The 21,397-nt window shown below is 49.2% G+C and overlaps 1 protein-coding gene across 1 annotated transcript in view; it reads left to right on the plus strand.

Annotated features, from left to right (window-relative positions):
• The first annotated feature begins 817 nt into the window (after positions 1-817).
• Positions 818-21,397, plus strand: part of LAMA5 (laminin subunit alpha 5) — an 84,557-nt gene continuing 63,977 nt past the window's right edge. The window contains exons 1-2 of the mRNA XM_062504965.1: positions 818-1,126; positions 6,817-6,969. Of these exons, the coding sequence (XP_062360949.1) occupies positions 818-1,126; positions 6,817-6,969 (462 nt within the window). The remainder of the gene's footprint in view (positions 1,127-6,816; positions 6,970-21,397) is intronic.

The raw sequence follows: 21,397 nt of genomic DNA on the forward strand, positions 1-21,397 counted from the left end.
GATGCAATCTTGTCCAGTTCAGGCGCAGCATTTTGTGCGTATTATTTAATTCTTGGATTTTAAAAGAGTCTGTGTTTGTAAGAAAATCAAAGCAGTGGTTTGATGAGTTAATTTATGTGTTGCTCTATATTTATGTTCAGGTTTTCATCTGTAAAACGTCTTTTCCTTCCTCCAGCAGCATATAAAGACCTGACAGTGCCTGTATCCTTGCAAGTCACACCACGGAGGGATTGTCCATGGGCAGCGAAGGGATGGGAGAAAGGTGGGCTACCGCTGAGCTGCTTCCTTCCCCCTTAGGTGAAAAAGTAAAGTCATTTCCCCAAAGCCATCCTTTCTGGGGAAAGTGGAAGTAAAATTTTCACTGCCCAAATTAAATGAGAACCCACTGCATACCTCGAGGAGAGCGAACTGGGTTTAGTTTAAGCCTTTCCCTGTTTTGTTAATTAGTAATAGTTTTTTCCTGTAGATAACCCGGTCTATGGGCTAATGGAGTTTAACGTACTAAAACACCAGCGAGCCGCTCAGCCCCGTAGATACAATGGGCACATTGTTCCCGTCCCGGGGGATCCCATCGCCGTTTATTTGGGAGGGGGCGGCATCCCTTCACCCCGCCGCGGAGGGGCCGGGGGGTTCCCGGGGTGGCAAAGGGTTAATCGGGGCGGCGGGGCGGCCTGGGCCCCTCCCCGCAGCCGGGGCTGAAGTAGCGCGGCGGCGGCGGAGAGGGGCAGAGCCGAGAGGGGCAGGGAAGGGCAGAGGAGAGCGGAGCGGAGCCGGGGCGAGCGGAGCCGGTGCCGCAGCTCGGCCCCGCCGAGCGAAGATGGCGAAGGCGGCGGAGCGGGGCGGTGCGCGGTGCCCGCTGCTCCTGTCTCTGTCCCTGCTCCTGTCCCTGTCCCTGTTCCTGTCCCTGCCCGCCGCCGCCCGCCCGCCCGCCTCCTTCCCCAGCGATGTGAACGGGCACAGCCTCCACCCGCCCTATTTCAACCTGGCCGAGGGTACCCGCATCTCCGCCACCGCCACCTGCGGCGAGGAGGCGGCGGGGGCCGGCAGCCGGCGAGCCGTGGAGGATCTGTACTGCAAACTGGTGGGGGGCCCGCTGGCCGGGGGGGACCCCAACCAGACCATCCAGGTACGGCCGGGGCGGGGAGGAGCGGCTGGCGGAGCCTCGCCGGGGTGCGCTGGGGTCCGAGCCCCCCTTTGTGCGTTCCCCCCCGGCTCTCGGGGTGCCTGCGGCCCCGCTCCGCCCGTGTTTCCCACGCGTCCCCGGCTGCCCTCGGGCGCGGCTGGTCCAGCCGGGCTGGGTCGGTGCCGGGGGCTCACGGAGGGGTGGTCTGGTCCCGGGGCGTCCCCCGGAGCAGCGGGGCCGGGGGACGCACGTGCTCGGTCTCTCGCCCAGCCTTGCCGAGAGTCGCTCGCTGGGTCCTCGGGGGCATTCTTTTTAAAGTTACGGGTTCTTTGTGTTTATAAAATCCTGAGAAAGCCGGCACCCAAATTGCCTTTGGTAGTCAGGGAATCGTTATGGTAGATGTGATAACGATTACCTTGATGCGTCCTGAACTGATTAATATTTATTTTGCTATGTTTTAGCTCCGCCGTTCCCCGTGTGTTCGGTGGGGCATTGGGATGAGCAGAGGGGAAAGTTGGATTTTGCAAGCTAATGTCAGGTGACGTATCTCAGGGGTCCCATTTTGAGCTGCCCAGAGGGAGCTTGCAGCCAGGAATGTGGACGGTAAAAGCTGCAGTGCAGTGTAAGAGCTATGGCTCCCTTGCAGGGAGGAAAGAGCAGTTGTAAACGGGCTTGTAAAACACCAGGTCTAGTTGCAGGAGCTCCAGCCCCAGTGTCCCCCCCGAGGGCAGCCCAAGCCGGGAAGAGCAGCTCTGATTTGAAGTGCTCCTGAAGCCAGCCATGGAGCCATCAGATGCTGCTCAGTGTTTTCTGTGTGCTGCTGGTGAGGGTCGTGGTGCCACTCACCTGTTGCAGTGGTGTTGTCCCTGTTGAGGGTAACAAGGATGAGCAAAGGAAGACTTGGCACCGAGCCTTTCTTGGCCTTTTGGTGGGGGTGGCTTTGTTACAAGATGATCTCTGAAGCATTTTTCTCATTCTGGCCACATTCTCCTGTGTTAGTGCTGCTCTAGGAATTTTCCAGCTATTGTGTGGTTATGACATGGAATTGTGTTGTCTGTGTAGTATAAATGCTTGAAGATGTCACTGGATGGCAGAAACCTGACGTATCCTCCTCTGAGTTTTGCCACCTTTTAAAGTGATGTTTCCCTTCACTGTACTGTAAAATAGTGTGACTTGAAGCTTTGCCCGAAGTCCCAGTGGCAGGAGGCTTACAGGGACCTCGATGTAGTAACTGTGCCTCCAGTGAGGCAAAGGAGTAAGGAAAGGTGAAGAAATAACTGCTGCTCTGTGCCCTTGCAAACAAATATGTGACTGATGTGCCAAGCAAAACTGGGAGGATAAGGTGGCTTGGAAAAGCTGGCAAATGTGGGTATGCATGGACATGTGTCCAGCTGTGCTCTGGCCACCCTGCTAGCTCAGCCTGACATGCAGCACTAAGGATGCTGGTGACTGAAATAAACCTTCAGGCTCTACCAGCTCTGGGGGCAGCCCCAGCATCCCCCCGCTGCCAAACACAGCTCCTGAGCTGTGGAATTCTGCAGCGACCCCCTCCTGTCCCCTGTGCAGCTCTGGCACAGGGGGGCTTTGATCTGAGCACCACTTCCCAGGCCAGTGGCCTTCCCTCAGTCTGAAAGCTTTAGAAAATTCCTTTTGTAGTGGCTCCTTTCTAGGACCACAGGCAGCACCTAAAAGGGAGGGGAGGAAACGGGAGGCATCAGAGCAGAGGTCAGAGTTCCCAATTCATCCCCTTTAGGGGGTCTAGGCACCACCCGGTGACTAAAGCAAGGAGGGAGGTGGGAGGGAAGTGTTCAATTTGAGCAGACTGAAACAACAATAATGAACTCCACATGTATGTCCTCACTGCCTGCATGTGCCACCAGCCCAGAGTCCCCTCCCTCCTTCATTCACCTGCTCATTACTGCTCACGTGTGATGTAGCTGTGGCATAAGAAGGTTTCATCAGGAATACTGGAAAATTGCCACTTGGGACCCTCCAAGAAGCATCTGCATGCTGTGGTGGTGCAAGGACATTTGCTTGGTTGAAGACCTAGGATAATACAGTACAGTTGTCTAATAAATTAATTCAGTCAGTTCTCTGTTTTCTGCTGGTTTAATTTGACGTTGTAGAAGACTTCAGAAAAGGGAGTTCACTGACTTTTAAACATGGTGGTCTTAAAATGTCAATAATCATTAAGTTTTCTGAAGTAATGCTGCCTTAAAGACACTTGCAGTAGTTTTGGCACAGCTTGTGGGAAGGCTGTAAACCTTTTCAAGGAGTTTCCTTTGCTTTATTCAGGGCTTTTTGGCAGAAGACTGCATTTCCAACTGTGGGGGTCTTTTCAGTCTGGAGGGATGTGAGGCACAGCAGTGCTGAGGTGTGCTGAAAGGGACTTGGCTTGGAGGTTTGCTTCCCTTGTCAAAGTCACTCCTCAGTGTGGGTCAGCCCTGCCTTAAAGTCTTGAGGATGAGGCAGAAGAGAGATCAGAGGTTTCTTTTTTTATTTAAGCATTACTGGAGGTGCTTATAACTGTCTGTCTTCCAAGACAGACAAGTCTGCAAAGGCACCGCCATGTGCTCATGTTCCCCATCCCATCCCTGTGCCTGGGGGCTTTTCCAAAACCAGCAGGGATGGTGTGCTGCTCCTGGGGGTGGGGCAGGGCTGTAGATGATTATTTCAGATTAGGAGTCTAACAGTGAGGCAGGTTACTGGCATTAATTAAAGCAATTATAGACCTCAGAACTTAAGAATATACAACAAATTTGACTGATTTCAAGGCAGTGCTGTTTGTGCCTTCCTCTGAAGCCTGTGTTCACTCTGTGTTCAGAGCACTACATTGCACACTGAATTGCAGCCCTGAGCCATCCCAGCCTGAGCAGTGGCACTGACAAGAGCTCTGGCCCTCTCCCTTTTCTAGATGTTGATAACGGATGAAATCTGAAGCTGTTTAATCCCTGAATGTCTCAGAATTAAGTGGCATTCTCTTTTGATGTGCTGCAGTGTTGGTGACCATTTGTCCTGGTGCCTCTTTATCCCATGTCATGTCTCTGGTGTGTGGCAGGAGGAATCTGGCTCAGCCCAGGGCTCTCAGTGCTCCAGGTGACAATTGGTGCTGTATGTCTCTGTACCTGTCTCTTCTGTGTTTACATCTAAGATAGTGTTGGATTTCAGTGGTTTAACTTTAGCTGAAAACACAGTTTTGGAACAAGTTGTTGTTGCCCACAGAAGACACATGGTGAGACAGCACCTGCTTAACTCTGTGTGAGCAGCTGATCTGCAGGGACAGCCCTGGGAGCTGCTTGCCAAGCAGGCACTTTGTCTGAAGCAGTACTTTTTACACCCCATTTCCTGCCCTTTTTACCTGATCCCCAGCAGCCCCATGCTCCCTGTGGCTTTCTGAGAAATCAGGTGAGGGGAGCTGGTGTTGGGTCATGGCAGGGCCAGATGGACAAAGCCACCTGTGTCCCCTGAGAGAGGTGCCAGCAGGGTGCCCAGCTTGTCTTAATGCTCAAGGGGAAACTTCAAAGTTCCCACTGCCCTGGGCAGGATCAGGCCTTGCAGGTCTCTGGAAGCTGCCTCTCATTCAAATCTTCTTATCTCTCCCTCTTTGCAGCTTGCTCTGATAGTGGCAGTTTTATGTTCTGCAACTCCTTGCATTGCTGAAGTTCTTTCTTTGACCATACCTTTGTAGTGTCCACGCCTCTACTGCTCTGAAAACCTGCAGTCTCTGCTAAGCCTGCAGCTCACAATTGCTTTTTAATTAAAATCCTCTTGCTGATGTCAGAACCTCCCTGTAGAGAGCCTGACACAATGTGCAGGAGCCTGAATTGCTCTGAAATACAAATAGCTGGAAATGATTCTGGTCAGGTTTAGGTCTGCCTCTAATGAAACAACTAATGAGCAACTGGTGCATCAGAGAGGCTAATCACATTTTGAACAGCAAACCTGGTTCAGCTGTTGACGTGTTCCCAGCCCAGCAGGCTGCCCAGGGAGGGACAACAGCAGCATTATAAATGTGCAGCAGCTGATCCTCGTTTTTACTCCTCTTTTACTCAGCTTGAGTTGACTGTCTCCCATCAATGTGAACTTCGGGTTCAAAATGTTTTTTACATCTGTGGCAAGAATTTAAAGTATGAACGCACTTTATTTTTTTTTGTTATTTATCCTTGTTTTGTAACCATGCCTGACTTCCCTCCCCACCTCAGTGTTGTGGAGCAGAAATTTCCACACAACCTGTTGCACCGGTTCCCATTAAGGATTTGAGCTGAAGAGTTGGGTCAGTTTTATCTGGTCTGCTCTCCCTCCTGGCTCAAAGCGTGTCCAAACCGGCCTTGTGACCTCTCTGTACACTGAGTGCTCCCTGCATGAATGTCAGGGTTACCTGGATGGTTTCAGCTCACCTTTTCTTTGGCCTTGTGCTTGCCCATCTCTATTTTCACATCTCGAGAGGAATTAATTTAAAAGTGTTCTTGTTCAGGATAATAGGTGTTGCATAATTGTCTGCAAGCAACAAAGCATGTGGTAGTGGGGAAATAATGCTGTGAGATCTGTTTCCTTTGCACTGAGATTGCTCCAGAGTTTGGAGCATCTGGAAAATCACATGTTCTGTGGTGGCTCTGTCTTGCCTCAGCCCTTGTAGGGGCAGGAAGGGGACTTGAGATCTTGTACCTGGTGTAATATTAATGCTGGCTGCAGCTGGGGCAGGCAAGGGCAGCATTCCTGCTTGGGGATAACTGCGCCTTTAAAAGGAAAACTGCCTGTAACACAGCTCCCTTCCAGGCTGTTTGTAGCAGCAGTTGAAGTGACACAATAGTAGCTCCACATAACAATTTTCCAGTTTTCAGAGTGCTTTGCAGGTTTCCTTGAGCGTGGGTCAGATCCATTTGTCCATTAATGAGAGAGAAAGAATTGCCCCTAACAGCTCAGGTCTTTGTCTGATCCTGCTCAGGAGGTGCTGTTAAGGTTGTGGGGTTGTTTTCTCTGGCAGCGTGTCCATGGAGCTGACAAAACCACCCCGGCCACAAAAGCAAGGCAAAGTAGTGATGGCAGTCCTTGGCCAGCTGACAGCTGGGGCTGTCCCTTTCTGGCCTTGTGTTGCAGCATCATCAGCAAAAGGAACTTGGCTGCAAGACTAAGCTTGAAAATGTAGCTGAAAGGACTATATTGTGAAATGAATAGGTGGACAAGAAGCAGATTGCAGGGAGCTGGGCAGAGGAGCTGCCAGTCTGAGTCCATGGAAATGGCTGAATGGTTCAGCTCAGGGTCTCTGGGCCCTGCAGGGGTGGGTGTGAGTGGCAGCCTCAGCACAGGAGCTGCTGACCATGGAGTTTGAGCCACTGATCTCCACTGCAGTGCAGCTTCTGCCTCAGATACTCCTTCCTCTGCTTCTGGTAACCAGTCCTTTGAGTCTGGGATCCTTTGTCAATGTTCACTGCACATCTGAAATTCAGAAGGGATGCTGCTCTTCTGAGCAACCCAAATTCTACACTGGGTGGTTCTGGGGATTTTGAGCTTTTTTTGTGTACCTTTTTGCATACCCACTTTAAATTGGTGCAAACAAAACTTTCTGTATTTCGATTTGCATTAGCAGGCTTACACCCTGTATTTCCTGAATTGCTGTGATACCTGACTGCTTTGCACCACGTTTTCCTGGCCAGAGTTAAATGTTGTTTTTGTTTTTTTTTTTTTTCTGCCAGGGCCAGTACTGCGACATCTGCTCCTCTGCAAACAGCAACAAGGCTCACCCCATCACAAATGCCATTGATGGGACAGAGCGCTGGTGGCAGAGCCCCCCCCTTTCCCGGGGGCTGGAGTTCAACCAGGTCAACGTCACCCTGGACCTTGGACAGGTAACACAGATCCTTTCTTCATTATGTTGTACACTGTGCTGGTGAGAAACTGCTTTTCAGCTTCTAAAATCCTTTCATGGACCTTGCTGCAACAAAATCCGTCACTTAATGACAGGGCAGGATACTTTGGTTAAAATGGGGAAGGGAAAACCTCTCAGCTGTTTGTAATATTCACTGCACTGTGCTCTTTGTTGTTGCTATTTAGATCTTCTTTAAAAGTTGAGTCACTTGTGGGAAGCCATCCCATAATGTAGGTGCCATTCCCCATAGAGGGTATATGCCTCTCAAAGGGGGATGCTTAGCAAGGCCTCACCCCAAAATGGGAAAATAACAGCCCAGAGATACTCAAGGTTGGGCTCTAAAACTTTGAACTGGTGTGTTTAAAACTCTTTGAAGAACAGCAAGTCTGTGCTGAAGGTCTTCTTATAAAAGACAAAGGGTGACAATGGATGTTTGGTCTCTAATGGTGGCAAGTCAGAGGGAATTGCCATTGTAATAGCAGAGCTGCCAGACCTTCTCTGCCACCTCCTCTGCTGCTCCTGTTCCTCTGCAGAATGTCCTTCTGGAAATGGAGTGCTCTCTCAGACATCCCTCAGCTTAGAGGGGAGCAGCAGCAAAGGTGTCCTGGCTGGAGCAGTGCAGGCAGGAAGGCACAGCCTGAAGAGCTGTGGGTCTGCTCTGTGGTGTGAACTGCTGCTCCAGCTGCTGCATGGGGGAGCTCCTCAATCCTTGGGACAGGGGATGTGTGAGGCCTCTGCTCCCTGGCAGCCTTAGCCCTTGTCATTGTCCCAAATGCCAACCTTGTCAGGGTTTGGGACATTTGCTCTGTTAGTCTTCAGCAGGTGTCTACTGAAGTGCCCCCTTGAGCAGGTAGGGATGGGCTCTCACCTCCCAAGAGATGCTTCCCTAAGCTCTGCTGTGAGTCCTGCAGCCCCAGAGGCCAAGTTTGGGACCTCCTTGGCTGGGAAGTCTGTGGGATGGGGCAGTTTTGGAGCTGTGAACAGCTCACTTCTCCCCCAGGAAACCTGTTTGTTGTGATTGCTCAGCAGCCTTTTGGGGGCTGAGTCACAGCTGTGGGAGTTCACTTTGTTTTGCAGGGATTTTGGGATTTTTTGGATACTAAAACTTCACAGTGAGTTCACAGGTGGATCTTCATTCTCTCTGCTAAAGGCTTATTTGTCACTGCAGTCTGCAAGGTGCCTGACTCCAAATTCACATCCATCGATAGCCAGGCTGTACTGATGATGGTACCCTTGAGTTAGATGCCTCAAACACACACTTTAGTCCCCAGTCCCCCTCTGATCTGTTCCCTGCCTTGCTGTAGCACTCTTTTGGAGTCTGCCAAACACCTTTCATAAATTTATTCACTCCGTGAGTGCCGGCTGTCTAAAGCTGTGCTGTACCAGCAGCAGTGAAATATCTGCTACTGCCCAGGGCACGAGAGCTGTGTGGGCAAATCCTCCCAGGGCTGCACACGGGGAGCTGAGCCCTCACCAGTGTAGGTGGCATCTGCTGTGTCTCTCAGAAGCATCCCAGCTGGCAGGGATGTGCCGGTGGGTGGATTGCTTTGCACTCGCTCCCTCTGTGACCAAGGGCCAGCCTGCAATGTGGCTTTTCTGTCGCTCACAGATTCTCTGGAAGGGGATTTTTCAAAGATCAGCTTTCCTCAGGAGATTCTCTTCTTTGTCATTCTCTGTGGCAACCTTCTGGCTTTAGGCCAGAGCTAACCCAGATGTACTGTGTGCCTGCAAGCTGCTGAGTTTGGCTCACCAAGGGACTTGCAGCTTTCAGAGCTGCTGTGCTGGGAGCCAGGTCCTGGAGTAATCTGGGAGGACTTCAGTGCTGTTAAAACTGAGCTGATCTACATGACCTTCTCTCTTCTGGGTCTATTTGCCCTGGGTACCCAGGGAGGTGGGATGGCGCCATCACTTCTGCAGGATTGGTACCAGAATTTGCATGTGTGGTGCTGGTGGCAGATGCTTCATCTGATGTGGATTTTTTTTCTTGGCTCACAGACCCTCTGCTTCCCTGTCACCTTTGCAATACATCATAAACCCAGCTGGTCCCAAGAGCAGCATAAGCCTAAAGCTTCAGCTGGTTTTAGTGGCTTCCCCTTCATACGTGGCCTTATTGCATGTAATTGCTATAATAATGTGTTTATGCTCCTGGTGCGAGTCAGTTCTTTGCTTTTAACTCCTTTGTTTTGGTAGGTCAGGCAATAGAAACGGATCAAAAGGAGGAAATTAGTGATTCTCTAACATTTAAAGTTAACTCTGGTTGAAAGGCTAGAAGAGTGAAAAAATCTTTGTACCCACTGTGGTCAGCAGGGCAAGTGCAGGATCAGGCAGTGTACCTGGCAGCCAGGCTTCCCAAATTCCTTGGATACCAGTGAAAACAGCACAGGTAGCAACACCCTCACATAGGCATGTCTGACAGCAGGGCTTTTTTTTTTGGCTGGCAAAAAAGGCCTCTCCTTTCTCTGTGTATCAGTCTAGAGAGCTCTTGCACCAATTAAGGTTTAATTTAAGGGACTCTCAGCCACTGCAAGCTTTTGTCCCTCTGGGTGCCCATGAGTGTCTGGAGTGCTGATGGCACTGGGGGCACACAGGGGTGGTGTCAGCCCCTTCCTCTGCTGCTGTACTTCCCTGTTGGCTCTGTCCTTCTCCAGCCACAAGTGCTTAATTACCAGCTGGAATTGGGTTTCTCCAGCGTTTGGTGAGGCTGTGGCAACTGAGAGAGGATCAGTTAATTAAGCAGCCTGTTGGTCTTTGGTTTTTTGCTGGCTGGGAGGTTGCTCTCCTCACAGGGGTGTTAAAATCCAGTGGGAAGGAGAGAAGGAGGAATATGCATAGCCATCAAATAAGTTCCAGGATGGCTTGGGCTGGCCACCCAGCTGGTGTGAGGGTATTAAACATTCACCTCACAGTGCCAGCAGCAGCCTAATCTTAATGGCTTCATCAGCAAGGCTGGTCAGGGCTCCCACCCTGGCTTGGGAAGGGGCTGTGTCCCATTACCTGCTGGGGGCTTGGGTGGGAATTGCTCCTGCTGGTACCTTGTCTGTTCCTGCCTCCTTGGGGAGCAGTGATTTTTGCTTTTCAGAACTGGGGGGAAGAAGGCTGCAAGAGGAGGAAAACTTGAAGGTTTCCATGTCAGACCCAGGTCTGAGCACCAGAAATATGACAAACAGCTCCAGGGAGAAAAGCTAAAGGGATTTTAGGAGATGCTGAGGAGTATGGAGGGGGTATTTTTTAAAAATTACTTTTAATCAGAGCCTTGTGCTTAGTATATTTGGTATGAATGGCTGGGCCACTGCATGAATTTGGTATAAAATACATCATTGCACCATATGAAGCATGGCTCAGGTTTTGGAGAGTAGAGGATCTGAGGGTGCTGTGTGCTGGGAGGACACTGCTGGACAATCTGGACTTGTCAAAAGCCCAAAAAGTTCCTCTCCTACATGGCTTGGAGGGCAAAGATCTGTGTTGTGGTGGAGGCTCTTAGACCTGCTCTGCTGCTGCTCAGCTCCAGGCTCTTTCCTCTCCTGCCTGGAGCCTCCAGGCCAGCTGGAAATGGGAACATGCCTGTGCTGCAGAGGGGCTGTGCAGAGAGCACAGGGGCAGGACACCATGACTCACAGCCACCATGAGAATTGTCCCCTGTGATCCTGCTGTGATTAAGTGCCATAGTGGGTGGAGGAGGAGGAAGGGGTGTGATGGAAGATTTTGTTTTTTTTTCCCCCCAAAAAAAGGTTGCTTGAGTCAGAGCTGACAAGGCTTAAAGAAACATGAATGGCTGGCTCCCTGCCAGAGCCTGACATCTTCCTTGCATGAAGGTGAACCCAGGCCAGCCCTTCCTTGAGATGTTTATGGATAGTTGGTGCTTTATGATAAACTCTGGGGGAGGAATGCTTGCAGTCGTGCAAGAGCAGGAGCTTCATGCCAGTGCTTGCTTGAGGTTAATTCCTGCAGTGAGAAGGTGGCTGGGTAGCAGCCCCCATCTCCCCCTGTGCTGTCTGCTGGCCCTGGTGACATGAGAGAACAGCAGGATTTCAGACTGAAGCTTTGCAGAGAGTTCTGATTGATCCCCCAAGGGTATTTAGTTGGGCAGTGCCTGACCAAACCACCAACATCCTTTCACTTCTGCTGGGGAGAGAGGTGAAGTCTCCTCCTTTGGAGACCTCCAGAACTCCTTAAAATACAGCTCCCTTTGGGGTTAGAAGGAGGAAGAGAAGTTGCATTCATTGGTAATTCACAGAGATTGAAAGGAATTGTGAGCCATGCTCTGGGGCCAGTGCAAAGGTGTGTTTTGTAGTGGGATGTGCCTCACCAAGGGAGTAGATGGATAACTTTCTGCATGCTTTGAGAAGCACCTCTTTGAGTTGTCTACTAATTACAGTGGGATCTCCCAAAGCTGCCACTTTTTCTGGCCTCTGAAATGATTAATTTGTGCTTGCCAGGCTCTTCCAGCTCCAAAATAAAGGTGTTAATACACAGAACACATGAGGTGCTTCAGCCCTTGGCCAACAGACTGCTGGTCCTTCAGTGTGAAACTTGGCTCAAAAGGAGCTGGGTGTTTTTTTTCTATGGTGGATTTTCAGGACATAAACCTACTTCCTTTCTCTTTTGCACTGCAAATGTGGCCCCTCAAAGACCAGTGAGGCACAATAGTTTGATGTGCAGGATGCCTGCAAAAGTGCAGGTGTAACTAAATGCCTGACTTGCTTGAACAGCTCAATCCTTGTTGTGTGAACTGTATTCTTGTTAATGAGTATTAATATAATTAATACTAATGAGTATTAAATTCTTACTCATCTTTGGTGGATCTGGACTGGGTTAGTCCTGGTCTAATATTAAAGGAACACCACTCATCCAGAGCATAGAACCTCGTGTGTAACAACACTGAAATTTTGTTCCACCTCAGTTTCTCACCTCCCATTTATTTTCATTTCGTTGAAATAGTAATGGGAGCTGCTGGTGGAGGTCTTCAGGAGCCCTTTTTGAAAGGCAGCTGGAAGGAAATTCCTGCAGATTGATGGGCTGAGGCTCACCTCCCTGTTCCCAGCAAAAGCCTTCAATGTGAAGGTGAATCTTCTGTTTATTCCCTGGCTTAATTAGTTGAAAAATCTCTCTTGAGGGAGTTAACTCATGAAATCCCAAGAGAGCGCTCAGGGTTCTTCATGAATAAGGATTGTGTCCTAGAACCTGTTTTCCCTAGGCTTGGTGTGGGATAGGGGTGATGGTCATCCAAGCATTTTCAGCTGAAAACCATTTAAATTTCTCCCTTTTTTCACCTTGTTCCTTTTGCAACTTCGTTTCCTTTTCTGTGGGAGCCCTCACAGCCTCCAGGTGACAAAGCTGCTGCTTACATTTCCCTCGAGGGCACTCTTGTTCCTTCTTGCTGTACATGGGGGAAGTTGAACCCGAGTCTCTTCTTTTCTTTCCTCTCACTGGAGAGGTCTCCTGCAGCATTTTCCCCAGCACATATCCCTGGAAAATGCACAGTGTCCATTTCTCTTGGGGCCACAGGCTGCCTTACCTGCCTGATGTGTTTCTCGTGGAGCATTGCAAGAATGGGTAAGGATTTAAGGTTTTTTCTTGTTTTTTTTGCATGTTGTTTTTATTTTTCTTCTCTTACTGGTGAGGAGTAACTATTTGGTAATTACTCCTACTTGGTCTTCACTGTGCTGGGGCACCACTGTGGGAAAGGGGTAGGAGAGCTTAGTGACATTTATTGTGAGCTTTTGCACCTTAAATAAAGGGCTGGGGCGTAAAATCTTTAACAAAGACGTTCTTTCTCCAAATTGTTCTCTGGCTATTGGAGCAAAAGCAGCATTAAAAATAAAGCACATTAAGTAGGCTGAGCAGAAATGTTTTTTATTTTCAACAACTGAGCCTGTGGTCTCTTCTCCTGTGTAGAGTCCTTTCCAATTGCCATAAAATCCTTCAAAAGTAGATCAGGATCTTTGTTTATAGGTTTCAGAACTGTACTTCCCTGGTTTGAGGTGGTCTATGGCTTCTTTGCCATGGATGTGGAATGGAAGCAGGGTGTATATTTGTAGTGCTTCTTCTGAGAAAGGCAGAAAAGGTGTCACTGGGAGAGCATGCAGCACTGGGAGCTGGCACCAAGCCCAAGTGGATGGATCTTCTCTCTCAATTTATTTCATACTTTATTGTTTAAATTAACTTAGCTGTGAAGTCTCTTCTGTTTTCTTCAAAGCTGCAGTTCCCCTGACCTGGACCAGCAGCTATTTAATTTATTTATTTTATTTTTTTTTTCGTGCTGATAAAGTGAGATTTTTGCTTTCACTTAGCACAGAAAGGTCGAGAAGGGCCATCTGCCAACTCCCACCAGATTCCTGGCTCCAAGGGCTGTGTGGGAGCTGCTCAGGTGAGCGGGAAGGGAGTGTCTGGTTGTTAATCAAGTGGGGATCTGTCTCCTCTGGCAGCAAGAGCAGACCCATCCTCTCCTTTTCAAACGGCCTTGCCAAACTGGATGCCAAGCTCCAGGATCCAGAGCAGCCAAGGCTGAAACTTTTTTCCTCTTTTTTGCTGTTAAGGGAAAAGATGTGCAGAATACTGGTGTAGGTAAATCATGGGTGACACATGAATTTTAATTGTATTTTATGTTTATTCAAGTCATGAACCAGTACTGCTTAAAATCAGTCTTCCAGGGCAGCAGTGAGCAGAAAGGATTTCACTTTTAACATCAGATTGCCAAAAGACCTGCCTTGCCTCACGTCTCCAGGCTGTGAGCACAGGACAGAGCAGGGGAGCAGGAGGCTCCAGGCAGGTCACTCAGCACTGTGGCACCTTCTGTGGCCTCGAGGAGGTTGTTTCTTCCTGGCCTTTGCATCTCCTACAAATGACCTGTGTGCTTCGACAACCAAATCTTCCCAGAGGCTGTGCTTGCTCTGCCTAGACCTGAACCAGGTGTTAAAATAAGCCTCAGCCTCCCCCCTAAGAGCAGCTCCAGGTAATGACTGATGAAAGGATAATTGCTGGTTCTGAGAAATGCATGCAAGATTTCCACTCTGGTTTCTCCCTAGGTGTTGCTGCTTATTTTTAACGTTGGTGTGATGAGAAACAAAGAGGCTAAGAGTGAGGTCTCCTGCTGTGGAGCTTCTTATTTCCTCCAGGCTGTCCCTTCCTTCTCAACTCCCTGGGATTCTTCAAAGATTAGGGGGAGAGCCTCGGGGTGAGCGTGGGCTGGGGAGAGGTCAGGCTGGAGTAGGGGAGGCTTTAGTTTGTAATGAATAGCTGGAAGGCAAGCCTGGTAATTTCTTGCTGTTCTCCTGGAAAGTGTCTGCTTGGCTGGGCTGGAGAACCAGAGCGTGCCCTGGCTGGGGTGTGTGTGGGTACACGTGCTCTGGGGTCAGCTCTGCCCGGGCTGTGCGTGGCTGTACCAGTGAGTTAGAGCAGAGCTGGGACTGCCTGGGTCAGCCCCTGTGTGTGTTGTGTTCTCCTCCCTCAGAGAGATGTTACAGGGAGCTTTTTGGGCAGGTCACGATACCCAGTGGAAGCAAAGAGGTTCATAGCTCTGATACAGACCGTGCTGGCATCCCACTGAGTGTTTAATATTTTCTGTGCTTTGGTGTGTCCCACCTGCAGAATGGGAACACTGCATTTTATCTCCATCGTTTTCTGTGCATGGCACGTGTGCAGGAGCCTGTGTAGCACCGGATCAGTGACAGCAAAATCTGTTGCAGAAGAGAATGGTTTCTTGAGTCAAGTGCTGTGCAGCCCTTCTCTTATGTCACTTTTTCAGCAAGTGAGAGCATCCCTCAGTCCTGTGGGTCCATGAACTCATGTCTTACACACAGCCCCGAGTGCTGAAGCTGCTCAAGCCAAGTCTGGAATCACTGCCAGTCCTGTTCTTTGTGTGGGACTGAAAGACAGGCTCATCCTGTGGCATTGCACAATCAGTGTAGTTCTTGACACTCTTTCTGGTCAGGATGAGAAGCCCCTCAAGTGAGCTCTTCCTCCTTCCTAGGGCACAGTTCCCGGAGCTATCCTTGCCCTCTGCAGCTCCAGCACAGCTATGTCCTGGCTCAGATCCACAGGGCTGGCAGGGAGGATGCTAAATACACTTTTGATCATCTGCCTAGTCAGCTTCTCTGCTCTTTCAAGCCTGTTCTAGCCTCCTGCACCTTTCTTTTGATGCTTTACCAAGCCTGGCTCAGCCCTGCATTCATCTTTGCCTTATCCTTTTATTATAGTCATAAACATGGGCCTTCAGGCTGTGCCCAGCCTTGATCCTCAGTCGTTTCCTGTTTTCTGGATTCAGTGCTCTTCGAATTCCAGACCTCCCCTCCTATGTGTAATGCCAAGCAGTGCAATAAATAATACACTGCTTCCCATTTGATAGAAATAAAAGCAGAGATCAGTAGGAAGACACAAGGGGAAGGCATGTGCCTGGTGTGCTGGGGTGGAAGAGTCTTCCTAAATGGTTTATGACCAGAGTCCAGATCAGTGGCAGTTGATTAGGGAAATGTGGTTTGTTCACACAGACCTGGTAACTGAGGTTTTGCTTTTGGAGGCATCCTGGAGCTAGGGAGGAGTGATGGGAACAGGGGTGAGTGATACTGGGAGATCCAGGGAGGAAGAGGACAAAGCCTTGGGAGTGACACATGGATGAGTCTGCACAAGGCAAGGACTGAGCTGTGGCCTGGGACTTCTTTGGTCACCAGAGACTCTGACAAGAATGAGAGGAGTGACATTTTGCTCTCCACAGGAGGACTTGCCAAGCATAACTATAAAACCACCTTTGTTAACATGAGGTCACTGCTAATGGAAGGTGGGTCTGGATGGTGCCAGCTTCTGTTTGTGCAGTGTAGGAAACCACAGGTCCTGTTTCCTCCAGGCACCCTAGCCTGGCCCCAGGGCTTTGGCAAGGCAGCCAGACAGGCAGGGAGAGGATGAGCAGGTAAAGGGGCTGGCAATTGCTGCTGCACCAAGTCTTGTCAGTCAGAGCTCCTGGAGAGCAGTGTTAGGATGGTAGTTTGACATTCTTGTCCTTCCCTCTGTCAAACAGCAAAACATTCCTGGGAGATGATGTGGCAGAAAGCACTAGGCTTCTTGTTCCCAGCCACATCTACCTGGAGAAGCTGGGGCTCAGCCAGCAGGGTTAAACCAGCTGAGCTCCTCTGTTGCATGGTGTACATGCTAATCTGGAAGTTAGAACAGTTTCTCCTCAGAAGTGCCCTAATCTGTGTATCACTGATGGCTTTTTCCATGAAGCTGTGTGCTCTAAACTGTGTCTTAGATGGAGCAGATTTCCTGGCAGAGCTGGTGTTTGTAACTTGCTCTAGTTGGTGTGCCCTGCCTGAGAATCACTTTGTGTCTTCTGCTTGGCATCCCGAATCTTGCCAGTAGTTGTTTGTGTAACCCAGGCAGGGACAAACAAACAGCCGAACTGAGAATTGCCACAATTTATTTTTTAGTTTCTCTTTCCCATTTCTTTCTCTGACTGCTTTGATCCAGAGCTCTCCCTCTCACACACACTCATCTGAGCTCTATTTATGGGTTCCTGCAAGTTCCCATCACTGTGGGTTGGAGCATGCCCTGTGCCCAAAATCCAGCTGGCATGCTGCTGTAGGCATCTCTTGGATCTAGTTAAATGTGCATAATGCCAAGCCCCAATGGGAAGAGGAAAAGAATGGCTTTCTGGTATTTGCACATAGCTGCAAACTGTAAACACAGACTCATGACTGCAAACAGAAATCTCTATCGCTGGCTTCATCATGACTTCACTGTTGTTGTCCTGGCTGTTTGCTAAAGCTGTTCCTTAATCCTATTCCAGGCTTTTGCAAAGTCTGCATCTACCCAAATGTAGTGGGCACAAAGATTTTGGCTGGACTCCAGGAAGGGGTTTGGTTATTTCTTTCCCTACCAGTTGTTGTTTTCTGCCTTGGAGCAGGCTTGCCTCAAGTTTCTGTAAATGGGGCTGGAAATACAACGGGGTCTTGGGGGTACTGTGGGGACAAACCCTGTGTTCTTGTGAGCCTTGTAGGTCTGAACAGCAGCAAGAGCTCCACACAAACACTGTAGCTGCAGATCTGTGCTGGTGTTAGCAGTGCTGTAGGGAATGTTAATCCTGCTGTGACCCTGGCATGTGCTACTGTTGGGTCAGCTCTCCTGGCTGTGAATGGCAGTGTCATGGTGGGGAAACCTGCTGACAAATGCTAATGTGGTGGCCGGCTGGGATGCAGATTTTTAGAAGAATAAACCTGCTTGCGTGTGTCGGGTTTGGCTTTGTTGAAATCTGCCAACGACCAGGCTTTAAACCCAGCAGTGTCAAGGGTTGCAGGAACTGTGCAGAGGAATTACAGAAAGGCAATGCTGTCTGGAAACTGGGTGCAGTTGTGTTTGGTGCTAATACAACATGCAAGGGAGTCTTTTCCTGTTAGAGCTGTGTCATCTTGGTGCATGTGGGATCTGGAGCCTGACAGTGATCCGGAGAGGGGCTTTCCAAAACCACTTGGCCCTGGAAATGATGACAAAATACAAGGAAGGCATTTGACACCTGCAAGAACTGGGTTAAGAACCAGACAGAAATAAGATGTCAGAGTTTGGGAATCCAGATGCCCTTATCCATATGCCCTTCCAAATCCAACGGAGAGCGGATTTAAGTATCCTCCTTTTGGGTGCTGGAGAGCTTGGGGTTCCTGAGGCTTGTGTGACTCACTCATCGCTGGCACTTGGCCATTTAAAATGAAAAGCCTTTCAGGGGCTTTGGTAGCAAGCTGAGCTCTCTCACGTTGTGCCAGTTTTGAGCTAATTCGTCCTCTTCAGTTTCCTTCCCCTCCTCACCCTTCCCATGTGCGCAGGTTTGTGACAGGATATCCACATCATCCCAGGGAATTGGGGGAAATACTTTCTTGTAGCGTGGCCTGCTGCCAAGGCTGCTTTGTTCTCCTTGTTGCTGAGAGAACAGCCCAAGGAAACCCTTTGGAGCTGAAGTTGGCATGTGACTTAGAGTGGATTTCCTGCAGCTCTGGAAGTGAAGTGTATGACATGTGGTTTTGGGATTTTTTTTTTATTATTTTTTTTTTTAATCCCATAAATGCAAGGAAAAAGAAGACTTGGGTAGGTTACAGACAGGCTGGGTCTGAAATCTTCCCTTTGATGGGAAATTGCTGTGTCACAGACATACAAGTTGTGCCTTGTCAAGGTGAAAATCAGTCTTGGGGGATTTTTTTTTTTTTTTTTTTTTTTTTTTAGTTGAATTAAGAGCTGAGATGCAACAGGCCTGGGGTTTTTAATAGAATTGAGTTTGTGGTGAAGATGTTGGTTGACCATGCACCATTCTGTGTGCTGTGTCTGGAGGCTCTGCTTAGTGATTCTCGAGTGCTCCATGAAGGGCTAAGTAATTTTTGTCACAAATTCAGAGCTATGTTGACAATGGGAAGAAAAGTAGTGAATTGAAGTGTCTGGGACTTAACTCCTTGCTGTGGCCAAAGCAATGATGTCCAGGGTCCTGGGGTGTTGTATAGAGAGAGTGAGACATCTCTTCCTCACTGTGGTGGACTGGCACCTGGGGTTGTGCTCTAGCACCTTGCTCTGCCCCGTGCCCTGTGGGACACAAGATTTGGCTCCTGTTTGTCGTAGCAGATCAGGTGGCATTTATCTGTGTACATACTGTGTTTTGGTGAGATCCTAAGGTCCCTGCCCAGGACCTCACTGTTGGCCACACAAGAAGCAGATGCTGTTCCAAGTCTCATGCAAAGCACAAAATCCTATTTGTATCCTATGGAACTGTATTAAGTGTTTCTTTTTTCTGCCTGCGATTTAGCCAAAGGCTTCCTGAACAGACTTAGCAAATCAGCAAGGCTTTGGCAGTACTGAAAAGGGTCTTACTATAGCTCTTTCATAGTATTTTTTTAACTTTTATTTTTAGTACTGCAGAGCCTAGGATGTCTGGATGGAGCAGGTCCCAGATTTGTACAGCTCCTAGCATGCTGTGGAGAGCCCATCCCAACAAGCTTGTGGTCCTGACTGATGGAGCTGTGCTTGTAAAACTTGGGGTGTGAAAACCAGCCTGCAAGCTGTCTAAAGCACAGACAAGTACTCTTTTGTCTGGCTTCTCCCTTTTAATTCTAAACTGGCCCAGGAACTCCTCTAAGAATATTTAAATACCTTGTGCAGTGAACCTGTATTGATCTTACTTGCTACAATTCAAACAACCCATAGAACATACAGTTGGGAACATTTGTTTGTTCTGGATGGTAGGAATGTCCTCTTGAAATTGTGCTATGCTGTGGAAAGAATGAACAGAGGGTTTTTCCACCCCCTCTGCAGGTTTCTGAAGGCCAAAGTCTTGAAACAGCTTAGTAAGGCTGCTGAAGCAGCTGATAAGATAGGCAGCAAATGTGCTTGAGAGCTTAATGTAGGAACAGAAATGTCTGAGCTGTTTGCTTTCCCCTTAACAGCCTGAAAAATTAGTGTGTCTTACTAAGGAGCCTGGGGAACTGTGTGCTCAAAGTTAGGAGCAATAGCTCAGCACAGCCCTGGCTTGTGTTATCCCTGGGGCTGGCAGCTGAAATGCTTGGTTTGGAGTTTCTGGTAGGAGAGCGGAGCTCCTTTGGACCCTGCAGAGCCCAGTTGTTGCAGTTTTGTTTTTAGCAGGCTTCCTCTGGCTCTGAGCTTGCTGCAGAGGTGGGGTTGCCTCTTGATACAGCAAGCCCTGTGTTTGGAAATGTGATTTTTCTATCCAGTTTATCCTTTTTCTTCCCCCACCACCTTGTTGTTCATGTGTCTCATTGCTGAAGGAAGCTCTCCTACAATTTTGGTAGCAGGTCTGTGCACCTGCTAGAAGAGTGTGCTGGGAGCTTTTGGTGAGGCTGGGCTCACACACCATCAGCTAGGTCAGGGGGAGGATGCTGCTCTACATTTCTTTTTTTAATTATTATTTATTTTATACTAGTGCTGCTTTTTGCCTGAAATATGCAAGTGCCCACTCTGGGCTGCTCTGACATCCATGAGGCATCTGCAGAGAGACACTTCCCTGAAGGCCAGTTGGACGTATTTTGTCAGGATATGGTGCTATGAGAGTGGTTATTGCTTAAAAACTTGTTTCTTAACCTCTGAAGTCACACACCCGTGCTGTGCCCCCCACCCTGGACACGTGCCATCCTATATGCACCACTTTCGTGGGCTTTATTTCAGTGTGTTCTTACTCACCCAGACCTCTTATCTCCACTAAATCAGAGCTTTCTTAAGCCCTTGTGTTTTCTGTAGCACTCCTCTTATCTCTGTTCCTTCTCAGGGCTGGGCAGTGGGAGCAGGGAACCAGGAGGGGCTGAGCAAGCTGTAAATGCCTGTTTGCCCTGTAGTGATGCTGTGTGGCTTAACAGCAACAGGCAAGGCTGAGAGCACCTGTAGGACAGTTGGGTTTTCTCAAATTGCTGGGCACTTGGGGATTCTGTAAGGTGATTTTATTTTTTTAGGGTCTGAGGCAGTGGGATTTGTAGTGTGTTAATGCAGTCCAAAACTGCAGTTTCTTGTGTGGTTTGCAGGTAACAGAGAGAGACTGAAAACTGTCTTGCAGGTTGCTGTCAGGTGAATTTATGGTCTTGTCACTGCTCTCTGTCCTCTTGTCCTCCACAACCATCAGAATAAGGATATTGTGAAATCCAGTGGGAACTGGCCATCCCTAGGGAAGGGCAGCAGCTCCACAGCTCACCCTAGCTTTACTCCAGTCTGTAGCCAGAGGTGCAGGTTTGGGCCATGACACCAGGCTATATCTATAGGTGCTAATTTGGGGGAGATCTCTGCAATGTGAGCACACCTGGATGAGATATGAATGCCTGCTATGGTGCAAGCAGCTGTGTGGATGTGCATATCCTTGGAAAAACGTCTGGATAGTTGTACAGCACTGTCAGCTTTGTGTTTGGAAGGCATCTGACCTTTCTTTAGCTAAGGCTTTCAACAAGTCAATTTACAGTCTTGGAAGGGACCACCCAGAGCATGGTTTTGTGGCCAGGAAAAGGAAGGCAGGGAACCCTTCAAAGAGCAGAGGAGGCAAAATGACTCCCATGGCCTGTATATTGATTTCATGAACCGTGAGGCTCCGAGGCAGATGCCAGTGTGCTTTGCTGTGATCTTGGCAGAATGTGACCCATGTCCCTTGGCAGCAGAGGGATGGAGGTGATCACGTTTCCCCAGGCAGATCCAATTTCTGAAGGCTGTCAGGGTGCTGTACCCTGTGCCTGGGAACGGGGCTGGGAGGCATTGCAGGGGAGGCTTTAGCTGTGCCTGGTGGACACACATCCAGTGCAAACACCCACCTCAGCAGCTCTGGAGATGAGTGCCAAACTGCATTGCTTGTAGCTATGCTGTTTGCATGAATGGCTTTGCCTCACTGCCTTTGAAGATGATTCCCTTTTGAAAACAGGAGATAAAGAATATGTTCTCAAGACAAGTGTTGAAAG

Source organism: Cinclus cinclus, chromosome 18 (assembly GCF_963662255.1).
Source record: "Cinclus cinclus chromosome 18, bCinCin1.1, whole genome shotgun sequence".
NCBI classification, from domain to species: domain Eukaryota; kingdom Metazoa; phylum Chordata; class Aves; order Passeriformes; family Cinclidae; genus Cinclus; species Cinclus cinclus.